Source organism: Phyllostomus discolor, chromosome 11, assembly GCF_004126475.2.
Source record: "Phyllostomus discolor isolate MPI-MPIP mPhyDis1 chromosome 11, mPhyDis1.pri.v3, whole genome shotgun sequence".
Taxonomy (NCBI): Eukaryota; Metazoa; Chordata; class Mammalia; order Chiroptera; family Phyllostomidae; genus Phyllostomus; species Phyllostomus discolor.
In genome coordinates, this window is record NC_040913.2 from 23,793,857 (window position 1) to 23,818,165 (window position 24,309).

At 35.4% G+C, this 24,309-nt stretch overlaps 1 protein-coding gene across 2 annotated transcripts in view; it reads right to left on the reverse strand.

Moving 5' to 3' along the window:
* PIBF1 (progesterone immunomodulatory binding factor 1) overlaps positions 1 to 24,309 on the reverse strand; it is a 181,444-nt gene that overhangs the window by 27,057 nt on the left and 130,078 nt on the right. For both annotated transcript variants that reach the window (XM_028526719.2, XM_036011297.1), the window contains 2 exons: positions 11,278 to 11,408; positions 4,279 to 4,363 (listed from right to left, as the gene is read on the reverse strand). In XM_028526719.2, the coding sequence (XP_028382520.1) occupies positions 4,279 to 4,363; positions 11,278 to 11,408 (216 nt within the window). The remainder of the gene's footprint in view (positions 1 to 4,278; positions 4,364 to 11,277; positions 11,409 to 24,309) is intronic.

Consider the following 24,309-nt stretch of genomic DNA (forward strand, 5'->3'; position numbering starts at 1 on the left):
GGGAACCAGATCCTATCAGCTGATCTTTTCACTTACCTCTTTTCAACCCATTTTACTCAAGGTTTATATTTTGATATTTTATACTTTTACTCCTAAGAGGTCTTAGTAAAAGTGAAGATGTTTAAGGGTAAAAAAGATTACAACCCACTGGAATAAAACAAAAGAGTTCTTCTGAGGCATCTAAAGTAAAAGAGATGAAAAAAGAGATTATAACACCTGGATAAGATATTCAGCTGAGTTTGTTTTTTGGCAAGTAAAAAAAAAAAAGAAGAAGAAGAAAGAAAAGAAGAAAGAAAATACATTAAATTACATAGTTTTCATTTCCTGACAAGAAAGAAAGGATATCACTTCATCCACACAGGGAAACATTTTCCTGGAACCAGAGCAAGCAAGTCATCATGGGGTTTTCGTTTAAATGGGACTAAGAAGAAAGATCACAAGCTTTTGTTTCAGGTGAAAAAAAGACTTCTTCTCGTTTTGACAGTAAGTATATAATCACGGTTGAGTTACTTAACTCTTACCAGCGTCAGTTTCATCCGTAAAAGTGGGGACGATGATATTTCTCTCTGTGGGCTGCAGTAGAGACTAAATTATGTAATATAAATAGAAGTACTTAGTAGACTGCCTTAAATAGTTTTACAAAACAAAGAGAGATGACACCAGATCTTGTTTGGATCTTTTAAAGGCAGAGGGCATGACATTAAATTGTACCTTAATGGAAGGAATTTCATCAGGAGAGATACTTTGTCTCCTCCGCCTCACTCTGCGTTATAGTGCTCACTGAATATAGGGACGGAACTTACAAATGTAAAATGGAACGATGTAAACATGTATGAGATCTCATTTCACTTCACGATCACGCCTTTCACTCAGTATTTGTTATACAGATCCTTTAACCTAATATATTTAACCATTCTAGGTAAGCTTTGTAGTCTGAAAAGGCAACCTAAAAAATGCTATTGTCCCCATTCTCTTCACATTTTACTATATTTTATTATTAATACATTTTCTTGAAGGAAGAGTTGAGAATAAAAATCACCTAATGTACTACTGATAATTCCAAATACCCACAGCCATTTTTTGAATGAATAAACACTAAGAATTTATAGAATAGGAGACCAATAATAAATTTTATCATTCTTAGAAATCTTTATTTCACAAGTGAACTCCTATCATGAGAGGAATTACTTTTAAACTAATGATTTTGAGCTAACACTAATAAGGAAAATAAAAACCCTCTGTGGCCATGTCCTGAATGTCCTAAAATTGTCAACCTAGCATTATCCCACCAGCTTTCTTTCTTTTTTAAGTTTAATATATACTTGATGACTATGTAAATGAGTTGGGGATCTCATTTCATATTACATGACCATACATACAGTCTTATCACAACTAAATGACACTGCTTGAAAAGTTAGAGCTATCCAATGCAAAAAAGACAAAAAATTTAAATTAAAGTGTTCATTTGGTTTCTTTATGGATCACTAACTTAAACATTGAGCTGACTAAAGCAATGACTCACATTAGATACCTTCCCCAGGATCCTGCCTGGGGCAAGCTTCCGGGCGCCAACCCTGCGCTGTGCGTGTCTCTGAGAGTGGACACCCCCAGACCTTAGGTTCTATTTGTCCTGCTTCCTCACTCTAGTCTCAGCTCTGACTTTCACTTTCAAAAAATTGTATTTATTAGAGTTCTTCCTCTCCAGCTGTACCTACTGGCTATTTTGAGTACTTGACCCTCAAGAGCTATAAAATGAATCAATCAATCTGGCAGGCTCTGTTTCATCAAGTAAATGGTCAGACACTTCCCTGGGTCAATGGCCGTTCTGTTTCATGACAGCAGTTTGTACTTGCTTTTGCCTCTGCTCACACTACGCAAGCTGGCATTACACTGTTTCTTAGAAAGAGACTGAAAACTTGTTTCATACATGTTCTTTTTCTTATACTTTTGTTTTGTTTTATAAAGAAAAATAACTACATGTTTGGCATTAAGAAAATTTGGATTACTAAAATATAATTGCCAAAGTGAAGATATTACCAAGTGCATAAATATTAACTATTTAATTAGATATGAACCATGCAAATATCATTGATTCTACATCATAGTAGGCAATTTATTATTATTATTATTATTATTCATAGTAGGCAATTTATATGAGTAGTTTCATCTTTCTAGTATTTAATTTTCATGTTTAAATATTTCGTTCTAATCCTATACAATTTTCAACCACTGAGTAAAACTTTTAGTTTTTGTTTGGACTCATGAATAATGTAATTCCAACTATTATGTGAAAAATTTATAAATTAAAGTTGTTTATATATTCTTCAGAGTCTAGCATAATTCTCTAAAAACCACATGAGAATTGCCATTCTGAAAAACATATTTATTATGCAGCTTTATGAAAAAAGTTGGTATGACAGCATAGAAGTCTGTAGTTACTATCTCTTCAATATTCCATTTTAAATACATTTGTGCAAATCCACACAGTGGATGAATCAGGTTTCCACAGTGAAGAAATAGTTATTCAAGGCAGAATCCTAGGACATGAGTGACAGTAGATAAGGTCTGGAACTTTGGGAGTCAGAAAAAGTATGAAGACCTTCAGAGAAGCTTTTCCTAGTCTGTAACCTGTAGTTAGATTTACTTATCGACCTGAAAATCATCTCTAAAATCTAGTCCAGGCACACCTCCATATCTCTTTCACCCATCATATAAAATACACCTTTAAGAGGACTCACCCCAAAGGCCAATTCTAAGATAGAGACAATCCCCCAACTCTCTGACACAATGTCTAGAATATGCACTTTTGAAGTGTTTCCAGGAATATTCCAAATCCATCTTCTCCATAACACCTTCCCAATACTTTCTTCCCAAATAGCTGGTATATCTTTCCTAGACTGGAAAAATGTCTTCAGGGTACTCATAAACCAATGATCTGTTTTGAGCATTTCTTTCTCTATTAGGATAACAAAATGATAAAAACATGGCTAAGACAAGGCAGCGATATTACAGTGGAAAAAATGCACTGGATTAAAAAACTAGGTTTCACAATAGCAACTGCTGGCAAGGATGCTGAGCAATGGGAACTCTCATTCATTGCAGATGAGAATGTGAAAGGTACAGTTACTTTGGAAAATAGTTTGGCAGTTCCTTTTAAGTCAAACACACACCTTCCATATGATTCAGTAATTTTGCTCCTGGGTATTTACCAAGAGAAATAAAAACTTATTTTTACACAAAAATACATACACAATTGTTCACAGAAGCTTTATTTATAGATGCCCTCAAATGTCCATCAACTGGTGAATGGATTAAAAAATTTGGTATAGCCCTGACCAGTGTGGCTCAGTTGTTTGGGCGTCATCCTGCAAAGCTGAGGGTCACCAGTTCGATTCCTGGACACATGCCTGGGTTTTGGATTTGGTCCTTGGTCCAGGTGCATGTAAGAGGCAACCAACCGGTGTTTTCTCTCTCACATTGATGTTTCTTTCCCTCTTTTTCTCCCTCCCTTCCCCTCTCTTTAAAAATAAATAAATAAAATTTTAGAAACAAACTTTGGTACATCCACACAATGGAATATCACTCAGCAATAAAAAGGAAGAAATGAATGAGACAGATCAGTGGTTGCTAAGACTCCATTTGGGGAAAAGGGTCACTACAAAGCAGGTGTCAGGGAACTTTCTGAGGATGGAGCTACATTATATATAAACTGTGGTGACAGTTACACACCTGTGTGAGTTAGCAAAATAATCATAGAAATGTATACTAAAAAGTAAATTCTACTGTATGTATATTATACATCAATAAATCTGACTTAAAAACTGGGTTTATTATATTAACTTTAGAAGATTTTTGGTGAGAAACATAGGAAAAAAATATAAACTTTAAAGTTCAACACAAATATTGAACACTAGTCACTGAGCATGCAATGGCATATAAGACAGAGGTACAGTAAAAAACTTACAGTCCAGTGCAAGAAAGACAAAACTAATAATTATTAAATAATGTGGAAATCTAATGACAGATATGAATAAGGCAATAAGGGGTTAACAAGAAGAGGCATTCCTGGAATAAGGAATAACTCATAGAAAATAAAGCATAAGTTAATGCATAAAGAATAAAGGATCACAAGTTGAGTACAAAGGGCCAGGCCACAGTGAGATGCACATGTGAAAAGTCATTAACAAACACGGAAAACTGGGACCCAATAACCTGAGCCCAACATGGACTTCAATCAGTCCTAGAGTGGTAAAAATTACAATGAAATGAAAGCAGTACCTCACGATGATTTAGAAGTTGTTCTAAATCTAATGCCATTTGATTCTTCATCTGTAGTAGAGCTGACTTTTCTTTATTTAAATTGCTGGAAAAAAACAAACACACCAAGGTTTAAGGTCATATTATTGGTTTAAATTTAATTAATATTAAATAGCAAAAGGCTAAACAAATATGATGTTTTGAATTAAAGATAAATTAAATTAAAAAATTAAAAAATATATTTATTTTTATTTATTTATTTCTTTTAAATTGAATTTATTGGGGTGACACTGGTTAACAAAATTATACAGAGGCTTAACCCCATAACAGATCACCTGCACACTGTACTGTGTGTGTACCAGCCCAGGTCAAGCCTCCTTCCCTCACCATTTAGCCCCCCAACTCTCCTCCACGTCCCCCCAGCTCCCCTGCCCCTGGCAATCACCACACCGTCATCTGTGTCTGGGAGTTGTTTGTTTTCTCTCTCTTTTCTTTTTGGTCAATCCCTCCACACCCTCCCTGCACCAGACCCCTAAGATATAGCCCATAAAGATATGAGAACAGCCACTGTAATGTTCGATCTGATCAATCACCTAGTGCTTTGCATGCAGACTTTTTCTTTTACTAATCATGTGACAATGCAACTGACATGCTTTCTGGGAATATTTTCCTGCCCAGTAGGGACATGAAATTAGTATTTTTAAAGATGACTGTTTACTCCTGAAATATAAAAAGATGAAGCAGGACTTATATGAAAGGTAAAAAGGAAGTATTTATGCACAAAATAGTAAAACTCTATAGGTACTGGAAGTCAAATTAAGACATTTATCCTTAAAACTGAAGTAATACATATTTTATAATTTACCACATACTAAACTACTAGGTATATAACTGAGTTAGATAAATAAATCAGATACTTCATCTGTGGTAAACTTGAGAAAACAATTTTGTCTCCAAATTTTTAGTTTAAACTTCAGTTTCTAAGTCTGCATTGTGAATTTCCTTTTGATGTGGCCTACTTTCTTTTTTTTTTAAAGGTTTTATTTATTCATTTGAGAGAGGGGTAGGGAGAGAGGGGGAGAGAAACATTGATCAGCTGTCTCTCCTGTGCGCGTCCTGACGGAGGACCGAACACACAACCCAGGCACGTGCACTGACCAGAATGACCTGGCGACCTTCTGCTCTGCGGGTCGATGCCCAGCCAACTGAGCCACACCGGTCAGAGCTGATGTGACCTATTTTCTGATAGGAAAGGGTAAGAAGCCTAATTGTTAAGGACCTACTATTTTAAAAGGTAAATACTTGAAGCTTATCTTACATATACTGTCTGGAGTTTTATTTAACATATAAAAATTAATTAAAACCATTAAATAAAGTAGTCTTTGAAAGCCACTTAAATGAATCTAGTCAGCCGGTATTACAAGAAAAGCAATGACGAATTTAAGCTATAGAATTCCTTAAATGTCAAAACACAGTCGATGAAGGTAAAGTTAATGAGAATCGTTTTATTGAACAGGTATGAAATTTGAAGTTATAAATTTAAGAAAACAGAAAGCCACGAATTTTTAAACTATCAGGCATGAAGTATTTTTCTTTTTAAATTCAAGGTATTATAGAAGTACTCTGGGAAAACTGGTAATTCCAAGGACTTAAGAGGAAGAAGCTTACATTCTCCACCTTCCTAGTAATTGAGAACTTCCCCGAGGAAGCTCCCTGGTTTGCTCTCTGAGAAGAAGACCAGATGCAATTCCGTGTTTCCAGTCGTGCCACTGACTCATGTGTATGGTGCAAGGCACAACCCACTCCCCCACTGAACCTCAGTTTTTACATCTGACATAGTGGAACATGATACTTGTGCATGTCAAAGGGATGTAGAATTATCTAATGAATAATTACATAAAGCATCAAACACATAAAACTCTAGGTAAATACTACATAGTATTACTAGTTTAGATGAAAAAACAGGCATCAGAGGAAAACAGTAATTAAATACCAATAAAGGTAAATGCAGCTCAGCAGAAAAACAAGTGGACTTTCGGAGTTATGCGTCAGAGACCTTCCTGAGCTGCAGAACCGAGAACCAGGTGATATGAAGGAAACTGAGGGCCGTGTTCTGAGAGTCCCCAAAGCGTGGTAAAGATCAGATACACCTGCAACTCTGGAATTCTAATCTATCTTTAGTCAGGGTCATTTTATGGCCAGGTAATTCTTTTTTCATGGCTGAGTAAAGAAAAAGTCCTTTTTCTAGAAAATCTTTTCGGAATTAACATAAATATCCAGTAAATAGAAATAGGATTTTTCAAAAAACAGACATATGTTAAGTTCATACACATGTACACACATACACACAGTGCTTATGTACACACACTCACACACAGCGCACACATACACACACACTCTCAAATACCACCAGGTCCATTAAATAAAATGTACTGTAAAAGGGATGGAATGTTGATATAATTAAAGGATTTTAACTGGATAATTCATTAGAAATGCTTTTTATGTAGACTAATTTTTCCAGAACAAAATAAATATTTCTTATTTAATAGCTAAAGAACCATGTAACATTGAACAAAAGGTGGGTGGATACACTGGTTTACAGAGCAACTGTGTTCTATCTGTAGGACATCATTATTGTCACAAACAGTATGGACGCCACGGACAATGCCTGGGTGTATATTTTCAAAGGCTTAGCCTTCTCTATATGTAATATAGTCTTAAACCACAAGGGTAACCACCTTCAACATGTGGGTCTCTGAAACTAAGTATGATGATTATTACACTGTGTTCTTCCAGCATGCATGTAATTACTCAATGGAAGTTCAGTCTCTGTAAGACACATTTCATAACAGTGGAGACTAACCTTTAAAAATATAAAGCTTCTATGTGTGACTCATAAACCAACTATAAAACAAATATCCTTATAAGCACATCTATCATGAGTGGTATATTACTCTTGTAATTGTTCAATTCACTGTTAATTATTACTCAGGAATTCATGTTTATGGCTTTATTCCCCCTGCTATATGAAAACATGTTCTTGCTATCTTGTTCCTTAACTTCCTGGATCAATATACCCTGGCTCAGTCTTACCAATGAAGTTCACAATGTACTCTTTTCTTCTTAAACTGCTAGTTACGAGTAAACTGAAAACTGACAACTGGGAAATAAAATTTATGCTAATTATTGTTTCTATGCTTCCCTCAGTTCTGAATTACAGATCAAACTATATAGCACAGACTGTGTCTTGTGGCTTGGTGGAGGAGAACTAACAGTATTACCTTTAGGACAAATTATTACTTTAGTGAAAGGGGAATTTAAAGTAGTTAATAGGCGTATCTCCAAAGTTGGCTTTTAACATGTTTATAATCATTTCATTTTAGTGCATATTTACGCTAACCTTTAGACTTGAATATATTGTATAACTAGCTAAATTTGCAAGTTGTAGATGTGGTATAGTAGTATTGTTTTATTTTCTAAGAAAGTTATAAAATTAGTTCCTTAAAGAGTTTTTATTGTATAAGCTAGAGAAACATTTTAAAATAAAATCAATTAATATAAATATTCTTTACTGTTAAAACCAATACCTGACAAAGAGGAATAGATATTTTTAAGGAACATAATCACTTAGTAATCTTTTTTGGATGGGTCATCTAATGTTTAAATTTTGAGTTAATGAAAGACAAAGGGAAGTGACATTTACTGAGTTTCTCCTATGTGCCAGATGCTTTCTATATGTATACTTCATTTAATTTTCACAACCACCCTTTGATGTTCACATTAATATCTATATTTTACAGTCATTTACCATGAGAAGAGAAGCCAGGTTGATGTGTATTAAAAGCCCAGGGTAATTCCCCAACACTTGAAATGGCATCAGCTTAGAGTGGGGGTGACAGGAGACAGAACAATGATCGATCTTGCTGTCTCTGACTTGTGGACTGGGCTTTTTTACAGCATGGTATCATTTCGCTCATGTCATCAGGGCACATCTACCGTAGCTCAAAGGCCACAATTAAACTACTGGAAGCAACCTAATTTTTCACTTTAGAAGGTAGTTGCTTCAGTTAAGAGCAAGCTTTCATATCTTATGGGCCATTAGTTCAGAATGTACTAAATATTATACAATATATTTATAAAACACAGATAACTTTAAAGAACTCAGTTGTTTAGCACAAATAGTATTTTTGTAGTAAATCCCATAACTGGCATTGATTTTATGGCTTGTGTTGCTATTATTAAAAGAGTCATAATTTTTGTCCAAATTCAAAATATTTTCAGAAATGTTACTGCTCATTTTTAAGGTAATTCCAACATAAAACCTTGTTAAATGTAAGATAAATATTAATAGCTCTGGCTGGTGTGGCTCAGTGGATGGAATGCCAGCCTGCAAACTAAAGGGTTGCTGGTTCGATTCCCGGTCAGAGTACATGCCTGGGTTGCAGGCCAAGTTCACAGTAGTGGGCATGTGAGAGGCAACCACACATGGATGTTTCTTTCCCTCTCGTTCTCCCTCCCTTCCCTTCTCTAAAGATAAATAAATAACATCTTTTTAAAAAGATAAATAGTAATAATATTGAACATTTGTAGAACACTTATAATGTATAGGCACAGTGCTATATCATTTAATATATCATAAAACATATCATTTAATCTTCAGAATAGCCAGGTAAATTAGGTGCTGCCAACCTCATTTTACAGATGAAAAAACAGCTGTACTGTCCAATACCACAGCCATTAGTCACAAGTGGAAATTAAAATTAATTTAAGTAAAATAAAAAATTTAGTTTCCCAGTAACACTAGTCACATTTCAAATGCTCAACAGCCACATGTGGCTTGTGGCTATGATACTGGACAGCGTAGATATAAAATATTTTTATCATTACACAAAGTTCTTTTGAACAGCCAAGGTTTAGAGAGACTGTGCTGGACTTGAGCCCATAAAATTTATCTACAGAGCCTATACTTCCCTTTAAAATCAGTTTTTTTAAAAAAAAACTTTATTACAAAATATCTTGAAATAAGAGAGAAAATATAACCCCCATGTACATATCCATCACCCAGCTTCAACAATGATCAATTATTCACTAATGCCCTACTTTCAACCATTATTCTACACCACTTTTTGCTTCTCTTCCTTAATTATATTTGTTAGTGAAAAATCACCACTTATTCAGAATAGAACATAGGGAGGCAGTATAACATAATGGTTAAGAGTACAGAATCAGAAAGCAGCCAGATCTGGATTCAAATCTTGACCCTACCAAAATGTTATTATGTTTTTTGATGAAAAGGTGCTTAATTTCAGTAGGGCTGAATTTGCTCATCTTTATACTTTACTTCTATAGCCATCTATTATTTTTCCTCTACAGTCAACAGTTTCAGCTATCTTATTTCTTAAATTTTTACCTAAGATAAAAATTCAAATACAGTTACATCTAAGTAAAAAAATTCAAATAAATTTATTTTGAAGGTAATTGAGAGAGAGGAAATTTTTTCCACTGATGTTTTATCTATCTTCCTCTAAGATTACAAAGGTAAAATGACTCAATATAAAATTTCAACTGTAACAGAAATATATAACATAGGAAGAAAAAGTTTCATTTGGGGTTCTTTTCTTGATTCCCCTAAGATAACTAGGTACCCAGGAAATGATAAAACAGAATCTATTGCTCCCAATAGCTATTTATGAAGTAACTGTTAAATTAATTCATTTGATTAATTTATTAATGATGTTTTATATATTCTAAATATAATTTTTAACTTTAAATTTAATCTAGAAGTAAATTGTTATTTATGTTGACAATTAAAGCATAAATATGATTTTAAATTATTTTATCAAATCATCAAAATATTAATATTGCCATAAAGTTCTGGACTAATTATTTTGGTTAGGGTAGAAACAAGAGAAGATAATTATTCTAATTCAACAACAAAAAAACCCCACTCATACTTTGGACTTAATAACCAATAGTTTTACTTTTTTAGTTACCGTATTTTTTGGACTATAAGACACATCTTTCCCCCCAAATCTGGGAGGAAAATGGGGGTGCATCTTATAATCCGAATGTAGCTTACCTGGCTTGCTGGAGGCGGGGGGGCAGCCTATGTTCTTTATGTTATTAAATATTTTACCACATTTTTTGCTTCAAAATTTTTTCCCTGTTTTCCTCCTCTAAAACCTAGGTGATTCTTATGGTCCAAAAAATTCGTTATATAACTTAGGAAACCTGGATTTAATAACTATCTTCTCTTGTTTTCTAGTTCCTTAATTTAACAATTTCCACTCTCATCTAATTCTCGGCTTCAATATTTATGAACTGATTAATAAATTGTATATTATAATAATTTATTCTAATAATCTTCAAATCTAATAACAACCCAATTAGCCAAACATCCACAAGTTAAAACTTCTCTATGTATATAGCAACATTCTTTTACTGCAACTTAGAGACTAAAGTCATTGTACAGATAAACATGTCAAGAATTTGGACAATTATTAAATGAGACAAGTCTTTTAGATAAGTGCCATGTAAGAACACAAGTTCAATCTAACGAAGTGAAAGAAATTTATTTATTTACATTTAGGTAATTCATGGGTTAAAGATTCAGGGGAGGAAAAGCTTACAAATTCCTTGGCAAAGTCAATATGAATCTAAGCAAATGTGTACATTTTATGTTTAAAAAGTAATTATGGCACCCCTTTCCCTTTGGTCAGCCTGCAACCCACAAACACATCTAGGAGGTCAAGGACAGGGTAGCTGTCACGTGGGCAGTGCTCTGTTAAAAGTGTAGCCTTGTTACGCCCGGGCTAAAACTTCTCACATTAAGTGGAATATGAACAGCTACTGTGATTATGGCCTAGTTTTTTTTTTTTTAATAGAAATTCCATACTCATTACATTTCAAACCACCAACATTATTTATTTTTTTTTACAATTTACAAAGCAAATTCATTTATAGCAATATCATGTTTACAGCATCTTTATTATTCAAATAAGAGATCTGTAGATGGCTTACCTGACATCTGTCTCAAGCTGCGTAATGCACTCCTTCAGTGAATCAATCTTCGAATCTCTCTGGCGCACTGATTCAACGAGGTATCTGTAAGGCTGCTGAGTTTGGCTTAACAGAGAGTTGGCCCTGTCAAGCTAGAGAAAAACAGATTTCATTAAAATCTAGAAAGTTTTACAAGAAACTAAAAGTATTCAAAATGTTCTACCATGGACATAGTACACCAACTTGCCCTCACATTAATTACTCTGAAAAGCTTTTCCGGTATAAATTGGGAAGTTTTAAAAATTATTAACCAACATAGCTATCTTAGTAATAATAATAAAGACTATGTAAATAGGGACGAAAATCTTAAATAAAATATTGTTGCCAATTTGGAGGAAGAGTTATCTACAATTTCTTACCATTTTCTTGGTCTGAGAAGTTATGTGACATAAAATTTGTCTTCTTTTAATGAATATCCTATTAGCTAAAAATAAAATTCTTTTATTTGAGCTTTATTCAAAATAATGTAATAAAAATTTAGTAATTTTTATGTCTTCATATTTCCTTCCATTTCTGTTTGTAAAATAGACAATTTAAAAAAATTTTTAAAAATTGATTCAAGAGAGAAACATTGATATTTTTGTTTCATTTATTTATTCGTTCTTTGATTCTTTAAAAAATTTTTATTTATTTATTTTTAGAGAGAAGGGAAGGGAAGGAGAAAGAGAGGGAGAGAAACATCAATGTGTGGTCAATTCTTGCATGCTCTCAACTGGGGATCTGGCCCGCAACCCAGGCATGTGCCCTGACTGGGAATCAAACTGGTGACCTTTTGGTTAGCAGGCTGGCACTCAATCTACTGAGCCACACCAGCCAGGGTTCACTGCCTGATTCTTGCATGTGCCCTAATTGAGGATTGAACCTGCAATCTTGGTTTATGGGGATAGTGCTCCAACCAACTGATCTACCTGATCAGGGCATAAAATAGATAACTTATGTACCTAAATCACTAGTATAATTAAAAATTTTTAAAGAAATTGTGGTTAAAATATAAAAAACATAAAATTTACCATTTTAATCATTTCATTAAGCACATTCACAATGTTATGCAACCATTACCAGTATATATTTCCAGAACATTTCCATCAGCCTCAGAAGAAACTGTGTACCCATTAAGCCAAAACATTTCCTTCACCCACCACTCCTACCTCCTGGAAACCTGTATTCTACTTTCTGTCTCCCTGAACTTGCCTATTCTAGGTACTTCCTATAAGTGAAATCACATAATATCTGACATTTTATGTTTCCTTTTTTCACTTAATGTAATGTTTTCAAGGTTCATCCATGTTGTACCATGTTTCAGAATTGCATTCCTTTTTATGGCTAAATAATATTCCATTGCGTGTTTATACCACAGTTTGTTTATTCATTCATTTGTTGGATATTTCAGTTGTTTCCACTTTTTGGCTGCAGTGACTAATGTTGTTTTGAACAGGTGTAGAAGTGTCTGTTTGAGGCCCTATTTTCAATTCCTTTGGGTCTCTCTATCTGGGAGTAAAATGGAATTGCTGGGTCATGTGGCAATTCTATATTTAACTTTTTGAGGAACTGCCAGTTGTTTTCCACAGTAGATGCATCATTTTACATTCCTACCAGCAACGTACTTGGTTCCAATTTCTCGACTTCCTTGCCAAAACTTCTATTTCATGTGCTTATTGGCCACTTGTATATCCTCTTAGACAAACATCTATTTAAGTCTTTTGCCCATTTTATAAGGTAATTTTTATTTTGAGTTGTAGGTTTTCTTTATACATTCTGGATATTAAACCCTTATTAGATATATTATCTGCAAATATTTCTTTGTTTCTGTCACGTGACTTTTCTCTCTCTTGATAATGTCTTTTGATCACAAACGTTTGTAACATTGATGAAATTTATCTATTTTTTTTCTTCTTGTGCTTGTACTTTTGGTGCCATTTAGAAGAAATCATTGCCAACTCCAAGGTCATTATAATTTTCTCCTATGCTTTTTTCTGTGAGCTTTATACCCTTAGCTCTGAAATTGAGGCCTTTGGTTCGTTTTGTCTTAATATCTGTATTCAGTATGGAATCCGGATCCAAGTTCATTCTTTTCCATGTAGGTACGCAGTTTTACCAGCCCCATTTGTTGACAAGAGAGTCCTTTCTCCATTGAATGGTCTTGGCAACCTTGTGGAGAAACCAGTGACCACCTGCGAGGGTTTGTTTCCAGGCTCTCTGTGCTGTTCCTTTAGTCTGTAGGACTGCCCTATGACAGTACAGTTTTTAATCACAGTAGCTTTGTAGTTAAGTTTTAAATTCTGAAAGTTCGAGTCCTCCAACTTTGTTTTTCCTCTTCAAGTTCATTTTGGTTATTCAGGGTCCCTTGAAATTCTTTATGAATTTTAGAAAGGGTTTTTCTATTTCTGTAAAAAATGCCACTGGGATTTTGAGAGGAAATGCCCTGAATCTGTAAGTCATTTTGGGTAGTGTCATCATCTTAACCATATGGTCTTCCCTGAGCACAGGGCGACTGTCCCTCCTCAGGTCGCCTTTACTTTGGCAACGTTTTTTAGTTTCCTGTGTACAGGTCTTTCTCCTGTTTGATTAAATATTCCTAAGTGTTTTTATCTCTTCTGAGGCTATTGAAAATGTAATTGTTTTCTTAACTTCCTTTTTGGATCATTCATTGTGATATACTATGTACAACTTTATACTATGCCCTTTTCACTTTACTTGTATCATAATCATTTTTCCAAATTGTTGGAGTAACTTAATTTTACATTTTAATGGTTGCAAAACTGTCTAGTAAGCTAACATGCCATAATTTAATTACAATGCTTATACTAATACGCATTTAGGATGTTATCAATTTTTGACTAGTATAAATTATGCTACCACAAACTTCTTTGTATTGCAGATGATTTTTCTTAAATTAATATTTTGTTCAATTTTCTTTCAGTATGTGTGAAATACTAGGTTAAGGGGTATGACTATTTAATGATCTTGACATACAGACCAAAGTTCTTTTCTAAAGGAATTTATCAAATTCTATACCCAAATCAACCTTAGCAATTTTTTTTTGTTTATTTGTACTTGCTTATATGTACTTGCTTTTTTTTTGTTTATTTGTACTGTTTTTTCTTAGGCACATGTAAAATGTATGTCTGTATAGGATACACACAGCACTGTCAGTACTAGCTGGACCCTACTTTGGTTCACAATGAGTTCTCAAGAAACATTCTAACGTCGTACGTGCAAATGCTGAACAATCACAGCACAACCGCTGGGTGTCTATTTAAGGATTAGGTGATGGGGAAGGGAGTATCTTATTACACAGAAAAAAATTACACAATTCTGAAATACTATAACCTTAAAGTGTTCTTAGACAATAAAACTGTAGCTTTTTACATGTTTAAATACTTTTCCCCTCTTTCCTTCATAATCCTAACAAGTTCATTTGAGGCTAAAGATTTGCTACTTTTCTGGAACAACAGATGATTTATATATTTTTTTCTCAAATGAGGTACATTTATAAGACCAACATTTAAAAAGTTAAGATCTGAACATGTTTATTTTAGCACTGCAATGTTTCGGTTTTCTGCTCACATTAAAAAAAAAAAAAAAGTGACTGGCGACCTAGGACCTGAACGTGCAGAGAAGAGCAGGATGGGTAACAGTGGAAGGTCCAGCAGAAGGCAGAGAGAACTGGATGGTGGGGAGAGGGGCAGCAATAATGATTTTTAAATGATCAGTTATGGGGTCCAGGTGGGTAAGCAGAAAGGTGCAGCCGAGAGGTGATTGACCAACTGTCAGGGAATACGTGCTTGCAGTTGGGGAACTACTCTGTAAAAATTATTTTAATTATTTATTTTAATTGCATTAGAAAATTTTCTTTTGGTTATATTAAGTATAGCCCAGAAAGAAATACCTCAAAGAAAAGGAAATGAATAGTGAAAGAAAAGACTTCTTTCTTTGGACACAATTCATTATAGTGAAAACAGAGCCATAAAGAAAAAAATACCATGAATATTTTCTATAGTTTGGGTTTTAGTGTCTTTTTACTTGCTTTGGTAATCATTCTTTGAAATCTATTACAATGTCAGTGGAATCTTATTACTCTACTAAGTTACTTTATGAACATTCAAATGTGCAGCTGGACAAAAATAAAACTAAGTTCCACTTACCCGTATAACCAGTTTCACTAGTCAATTAAATCAAACAATTGCCTTGACTTTGTTTTCATAGAACTGACCCTAACTGAATAAACTGAACTGACAAGTTGCTTTGTGTTTCAAAGTGCAGAATAGTCTGAGTGTGTGTGTAGGGCGGGGCTGGGGGGAGGAACAGGAGAGGAGCCAGGTAGGGAAGGACTAGGGCATTTACAAATTGTAGTTAGCTGTGGTCTAGAATGAGCTATGTTTAAAACTTATCAAGTCTCATTTCAACTGCATAAAAATATAACAGCAGTTATTAGTCTTAATTATTTTAGTTCATTTTCTTTCATTACAGTAATTACATATATTAAGTTTTAATACCATAAACAAAATTAAGAGCCCAAAACTGTATTTTCGAAAGGTATCTTTAATGTACAACTTACGAACTTCCCTGTGTAGATAACAGAAACTACTATGGTGGTGCTGTCAGTTTTAAGGATATATTTCTTTATTAACTTGTTTGTAGGCTTCTAAAGTCCCCAAATTTATTTTAATTCCTCAAGAAGAAAAGTACCTATTTCTCAATTTAAACTGATATTAATTTCTATTTTTTGAAAAATAATTTAACAATTTACTTCCTCTAAATATAGTTTAAAAAAGTCTTTCTGTAACTATAATAATTAGTATTCAAATAGTTTCGCAATCACTCTCTTTGCTTATTGTTAGTAATCTTTTCCTTATAGGAAAGCTTTAGTAATTAGTGACTCAGGAATCATGTACGTAATAAATGACTCAGGACCAAACCCATGACACATTTTATAGAATTGTTATTTCTCCTTTGTTTCAATAAACTGTACATTTGATTCAGAGAAAAGCAATACCTAACTATAACATAATTACACATTTTGATTCACATACTAATTTAACTTATTCTTATATATATTTTCTCTTAAAATTGAGAAAAACATAATGGCGACTATATTTTGTTGTGTTTGTCTTAAACGTGAATTTTTTTCCTTCGGTAATTTATTTTGAAAGAAACTCCTAGAAATGGAACTCTTTCTTGCCAGGGACAAAATGCATTCTACTGCATTTTAATTTAACTTGGACTTGCTTTCTGTGTACAGAATATGTACAAGTGACATTTTCTAGGATTAGTGGTAGCTTGTGCTCCAAAATCCACATACCATCGCCTAATCTTTTCGATTGTGCCATGAAATGTAAAATGCCCATTTGATATCCCACATGGGCAACACTTTGGTGCTGCTTCTCTGTTCTCAATCTAAAGCAGTTCTCAAACCTAACCAATCCTCAGAACTGCTGTGGAAAATACTGAAAAAAACACACAATAGTAATTTTTGGGCCTCACCCCAGTCATCCTGAAACCAAATTTCTCAGATTTCTCATATCCTAATGATTAGTCAAAACTGGAACGTATAGCTTTTGTTATCATGGACTTGCTGCAGGTCGCCTAGCTATTTTAGCAGCTTTAACAGCACTGCACATACACCGTCTTATGTCCTGAATTTACCACCGTCTCACCAAAACTGGCTTCTTCTCTGGAGTCCCCATATGGTTGATGGTATCACCGTCTTTAACAGGGGTAATACTTAACTGATACAATTCACCCAGTAAGGAGAACAGCCTTTGCAGTGGGGCAGGATCACAAGAAACTGTGCAGTGCCAGGTATTACTTCTGTGTTGCTGGATGGTGGAGAGGCCCAGGGCTTTTGGGAAGAGGGACCAGGACAGGCAGGACTGTGGTGGTATAATGACACTTGGGGGCTTAGGGCAGTCCCAATTTTCCACTGTTTTGGCAAATGTTTTATTATTTTAATAATCAAAAGCAAGTACGTGCTAGTTTATTTTGTGCCCAGCTCTGGTCCTCAGATTCTCAGTCTGGTGCAGATAATGACAAATCCATGAAATAGGATATTGAGATATTTGAAAGTAAACAGCATGGAAATGTTAGGTAGACAGATCTGTAGAACTGAATTCATTTTTTCAAAATGTGGCCCTGTATCACTTTTATTAGAGTTATAAGAAGAGATTGTTAAAAATGCAGATTCTCCCCTGCCTGGTGTGGCTGAGTGGACTGAGTGCTGGTCTGCAAACTAAAAGGTTGCAGGTTCAATTCCCAGTCGGGGCACATGCCTGGGTTGCGGGCCAGGTCTCCAACTAGGGGCATGTGAAAGGCAATAGATTGATGTGTCTCTTGAATATCAATGTTTCTCTCCCTCTCTTTCTCCCTCCCTTCCCTTCTCTCTAAAAATAAATAAATATTTTAAAAATGCAGATTCCTGGGTTTTATTCTAGATATATTTAATCACAATCTCTGTGGACAGGATCTAGTAACCTACATTTTAAACAAGAATCTTAAGTAATTCTCATATTAACATTTTTGAAAACCACTATTGAGATGTAAGAACAGGGTAATGGGCAGTCATGAGAAAGACATCTACATTTGAGGGTTAGAAGCATATGAAGACATCAGCTAAGAAGATTAAAGAGCCATCTGAGGGAGAATGGTGCCATAAAGCGAAGCGGAACAAGAACTTCTAGAATATCTATAATGTTATGCCATGGACAAGTCAGGGGAGTAGGAAGAGAACATGGCAATTCGCAAGTCATTAGTGACCACTGAGAAGGGGCACAGTGAAAAGACGATGGGGGAAGAGAACAGGAGGAATTAAGTAAAAAGAGAGGGGTTAACTTTTAAGAAGTTACATACACACACTCTTTTTTAAAAATTGAGTTTATTGAGGTGACACTGGTTAATAAAATTATACAGGTTTCAGATGCACAGGTCTACGACACATCACCTGTATGTTGCAGCATGTGTTGGCCGCCCAAAGTCGAATCTCCTTCCATGACCATTTATCCCCCTTTATACTCTTCTACCACTCACTCCCTTTCCTCTGGCAATCACCCTGCTGTTGCTTGTGTCTGTTTTTTTTTGTTTCTCTTTTGCTTAATCCCTTCACCTTTTTCACGGAGCCTCCCAACGTTCCTCCTCTCTGACAGCTGTCAGTCTGCTCTCTGTGAAGTCTGTTTCTGTTTTGTTTGTGAATTTATTTTGTTCCTTAGATTCAACACATAAGTGAAATCATATGGGAACTGTCTTTTTCTGACTGGCTTATTTTACTTAGCATAGTATTTCACTCTCCCGGTCCATCCACACTGTCACAAAAGGTAAGGTTTCCCTTTTTATGGCCATGTAGTATTCCATTGCGTGTATGTACCACTGCATTTTTTACCCACTCATCTACTGATGAGCACTCAGGATGCTTCCAAATCTTGGCTGTTGTAAAAAATGCTGTAATGAACATAGGGGTGCATGTATTCTTTTGAATCAGTGTTTCATCAGTTCTTCAGATAAATTTCCAAAAGTGGAATCACTGGGTCATAAAGCAGTTCCATTTTTATTCTGAGGAAATTCCATACTGTTTTTCACAGTGGCTGCACCAGTCTGCATTCCCACAAGCAGTGTACAAGGGTTGCCTTTTCTCCACATCCTTGCTAACACACATACAGACACACACACACACACACACACACACACACACACACACATTTTTTTTGTTGAAGAGGGATCAAAAGGGGTAAAAAAGAAAGTGAAGATCCTAAAAATGTCTTTGGATGAAAGGGATTCAGAGAAAATAAATTTAGATGACAATTGCAATAAGGAAAAGATATAGATGATGGGTTGATAATTTGGGGGTGTGGAAATATTCTACAGTGAAGAAAATGGGAAATTATAAAATAGATATCAAAAAATAAAAACACTGGCCAACAAGAATGAACACCTGGTTGATGTTCAACAACATAAATTTGTAATGTTTCCAAGCAGTAAAAGTAGCAGATTTCCACGATAATTTTTTAGCATGTTACCACAAAACTCAAGATTTTTTTCTTTTTCTATCCTGCCTTCCATTAAGTATTTATAGTGTAACTAACAGGTTGTAAGCTACTATTAAAAGTAGGGATTATAAAGAAAAGCCTGGTGGATGAGTTTGGCCACAAAGCAGTCCAGAGCGCCAGTGAATGCGATGCTCAGATGGGTGAGGTCCAGGAGCGGGGAGGAAGAAAAGTGGAGCCAGGAGGGGCTTGACAGAGTAGAAAAATAGGAAGAGTTTATGAGTCTGGGACTTGTAACAAGCCCCAATAAAGCACAAATTTAGTGGGAATGAAAGAACTGGGAGAGCTGGAAGGACTGACTGAGCTGGAAGGACAGGAGATTAAGAGTCAAAGAATGTAATTTTTGAGTTCAAGTGTTTTATATTTCCTTCCCCCTCGAAGCTACCCTTGAGAAATTCACGTTAATGTGATTCAATTGTATAATATAACAATGCTGATGGGGGGAGGTGGGATTTGCAGTGTGATTTATAATAGCTCTTAAGTGAAAAATTTATAGACACTGATGCATTATTAAGGCATAATCAATTAGGTAGAAAGTTTAAACAATACTTTTATTTGTTTGATGTATAAACAGGATGTAATTTATAAATAAGTCATTGTTTTACTTCTTTCAGTGGTGGTTGGCATTTGGTACACACACATAAATATGTATTAAAAACAAAATAGAGAAACATCATACATATTATCCTGCAATTTTCCTTTTTTTAAAAAAATTATCAATATAGTATGAATGCCTTTTAAAGTTAGCACAGAGATCTACTTATTGTTCCTAAGCAACTTGAAGTCTCTCTTATATCTAGCAATTTAATGTTTCCAACAAATCACCTGGATTCTATTAAGTGCCTTCTAGGTACAAAACTCGAGGTGCTAAACCTTGCCATTGCTTTAGTTGAGACTGTGCATGTGCCATTTTCTAGGTAAGTTTTTTGAAATAAATTAGCTGTCACAGGTAAATCTGTGGGTGATTATACCAGAAGACAAAGCCTCTGAGGACAAGGCTGTACATGTTAAGAGGGCAAGTCCATGCCTATTTTGCCATCAGTGGTTGAATATAATGGGATTTTGATAAATGCTTACTAAATGACTGGAAAGAGAAAGGGCAAGAATCAAGGTTTCAGGAGGCTAAGGAAGACCAATAGTTGTTGACAGTAATGTGGCATGCATTACAATTTAGCCTCGATTTCCTACTGTTTAATAAACCCCACGCCAGCACTCTTAACTAGCTTAGTGGCTTCTTGAGAATTAGATAGGCATATACATATGCACAAAAAAGGAAAGTAAATTATTTTTTTCACTTTTGTATTGGGCCAATTAATGGCACAATGGTTTGAAGACACTGGACATCAAGCAATGAAGGTCAGTGACCCCTGAGACAGAGTTCATACGGCAGGGTACTGAAGTAAAGAGAGCCACATAGTAAGAGAACTCTGAGATTTAGAGACAGCCCCCTTGAGTATTCACCTAGGCACTGACAGTGCACATATAAACTACAAGACAGTGAGATAGAACCACTGGAAATATTGGAAGGAATAATCTAATGATCTTATTGTCTAGTAACAGTACCTATTCCCACCAGACAAAGTACAAATCCTACTAATTCATAGGACACAGGGTAGAGCACTTAAAAGGGCTTTGGTCTCACTAGTAGTGGAAAAATTAGCCTTAAGTAAATGCTTCTGTGCTAATAAAAGCTGAAAAGCAAGACCTGAAATGACCAAACCTTTCCCAAGAAACAGCCATTTTTGAGGACAAAACTATCACGGATTTACAAGAATCTAAAACTTATTTAGCTCTGAGATAAAAGTCACAGTGTCTGGCATCCAGTAAAAAAATTAGTAGGCAAGTAAAGAAGAAGGACAATATGATACATAATGAAATAAGTCAATTTAATAGAAAGCAATCAAGAAATGACAATATATAGAATTAGTAGACAGGGATATCAAAGCAGTTACTGAAAATGATTTTATATACTCAAGAAAATAAAGTTTGAAAAGTTTAAGTAGAGACCTTGAAAATACAAATAAGACCCAATATGAACTTCTAGAAATGAAAACTACAATATCTGAGATGAAAAACATACTGGATTAATGATAGATTATACATTGGAGAAGGAAAGGTTAGTGGATTGAGGATTTGGCAAAAGAAACTATGCAAAAATAAGTGCAAAAAAAAAGAGAGAGAAACTAAAAAATGAAAAAAAAAAAAAAAAACCAGAACCCAAAATATCTGAAGAAATAATGGCTGCAAAATGTCCAAATTTGATGGTATCACACTCATGCGGAAGTTTGAACCCAAGCACTGGAAACATGAAGAAAACCACATCAAGCCACATCATAATCAAATTGCTTAAAGCTAGTGAAAAAATTCTTAAAAGCAGTCAGAGAAATAAGACATACTACTTAGAGAGGAACAAGGATAAAGATGAAAGCACATTTCTTGGCAGAAATAATGCAAACTAAAAGAGACTGAATTAACATCTTTCAAGTACTAAGAAAGACAAAGAGGGAATACAGTCAACCTTGAATTCTTTACCCAGGGAAAATATATTTCAAAAACAAAGGTGAACTCAGCAATTCCACTCATAGGTCTATATTCAAAAGTATTAAAATAGGTGGGCCAAGATGGAGGTGTAAGTAGACATGCTTCACCTCTTTGCACAATCATAAGAAAAATCACAACTAACCTCAAAACAAAAAACAACCAGAACTGCCAGAAAATTCAACTGTATGGAAGTCCGACAATCAAGGATTTAAAGAAGAACTATTTGTCCTGATGGGTAGGAGGGACAGGGCCAGGGAGCCAGGACGGAGAGGGTGTGGTGTGGTGTGGCGAGGCAGCAGCATCAGTGGCCAGCAGGATGGTCAGTCCCACATTCATGTGTGGCAGATAAAAACCAGAAGGGACACCTGGGGAGTGAGCAATCTCATCCCCAGGCCACACCACATAGCCCAGGGATCCAGCATCAGGAAAATAAAGCCTTATAACTTCTGGCTGTAAAAACTAGTGGGGGTTGGGATGGCAGAAGAAACTGCAGCTCTCTCAGGAGAGTTCATTTAAAGGGCCCCCACTGTGCTAGAATGTACCAAATCCGCCCACTGTGGGAACAACCACCAGGGCAACAGTTAGAGGGGGGTCAGTTGCACATAGGAAGTGGGTAAAGTGACTGGAAATGGAGTGAGTGCTGGTGAGCGGCACTGTTCCCTCTCTGACCCCTCTCCCCATATAAAGCACCACAAAACAGTGAAGCAGGCCCTGGCAAATACCTAAGGCTCCACCCCGTACAATGTAACAGGTGCACCAAGATGGGCAGTCAAAGTGAATACACAGAAGCAAACACAGGGAGGCTGCTGAATTGAAGAGACAAAGAAATATGGCCCAAATGAAAGAAAAGATCAAAGCTCCAGAAAAAGAACTAAGTGAAATGGAGATAGTCGACCTTTCAGAGGCAGAGTTCAAAACAATGGTGATAAGAATGTTCAGAGAACTCGCTGAATATGGCAAATGAATAAAGGAAGAAATGAAGGCTATACTAAGTGAAATAAAGAAAAATCCACAGGGAACCAATGGTGTAGAGAAGGAAGCAGGGGTTCAAATCAGCGATTTGGAATATAAGGAAGAAATAAACAGTCAACCAGTACAGAAGGAAGAAACAAGAATTTTTAAAAAATGAGACGAGAATAAGAAGACTCTGCATCTTCAAATGTGCCAACATCCAAATCATAGCAATGCCAGAAGGAGAAGAGGAAGAGCAAGAAATTGAAAATTTATTTGAAGACATAATGAAGGAGAACTTCCCTAATTTGGTGAAAGAAATAGACTTACAAATCCAGGAAGCACAGACAGCCCCAAACAAGTTGGACCCACAGAGGAACACACCAAAACACATCATAATTAAAATGCCAAAGGTTGCAGATAAAGAGAGAATCTTAAAAGCAGCAAGAGAAAAGCAGAAGAGTTGCCTACAGAGGAGTTCCCATAAGATTATCAGCTGATTTCTTAAAAGAAACTTTGCAGGCAAGAAGGAACTGGCAAGAAGTATTCAAAGTCATGAAAAACAAGGACCTACAGCCAAGATTACTCTATCCAGCACAGCTATCATTTAGAATGGAGAGCAGATAAAGTGCTTCCCAGACAAGGTAAAGCTAAAGGAGTTCATCATCACCAAGCCCTATTATATGAAATGTTGAAGAGACTTATTTAACAAAAAGAAGGTCAAATATATGAACATTAAAATGACAACAAACTCACAACTATCAACTGAACCTAAAAAACAAAAACAAACTAAGCAAACAACTAGAACAGGAACAGAATCACAGAGATGGAGATCACATGGAATGTTATCAGTGGGCAGGAAGAAAGGGGAGAATAGGGAAAAAGGTACGGGGATTAAGACGCATAATTTGCAGGTACAAAATAGACAGAGGAGATATTAAGAACAGTATAGGAAATGGAGAAGCCAAAGAACTTATATGCAAGACCCATGGACATGACTAAGGGCGAGGGAATTGCTGGAGAGAAGAAGGTATTGGGTGGAGGAGGGCAAAGGGTAAAAATTGGGACAACTGAAATAACATAATAAATAAAACATACTTTCAAAAAAGCATTGAAGCCTGGCTGTTGTGGCTCAGTGGATTGAGTGCTTGCTTGCAAACCAAAGGGTCATTGGTTCGATTCCCAGTCAGGGCACATGTCTAGGTTGTGAACTAGGTCCCCAGTAGGGGGCACATCAGAGGCAACCACACACTGATGTTTCTCTCCCTCTATTTCTCCTTCCCTTCTCCTCTTTCTAAAAATAAATAAGTAAAATCTTTTTTAAAAAAAATAAAAAAATTTAAAAAGCATTAAAATAGGCAGACAGACATATCTTCTATTTGGATGTTCATAGCAGCACTATGCACAATAGCCAAAAGGTGGAAACCACCTAACTGTCCATCAATGAATGAATAAGCTAAATGTAATA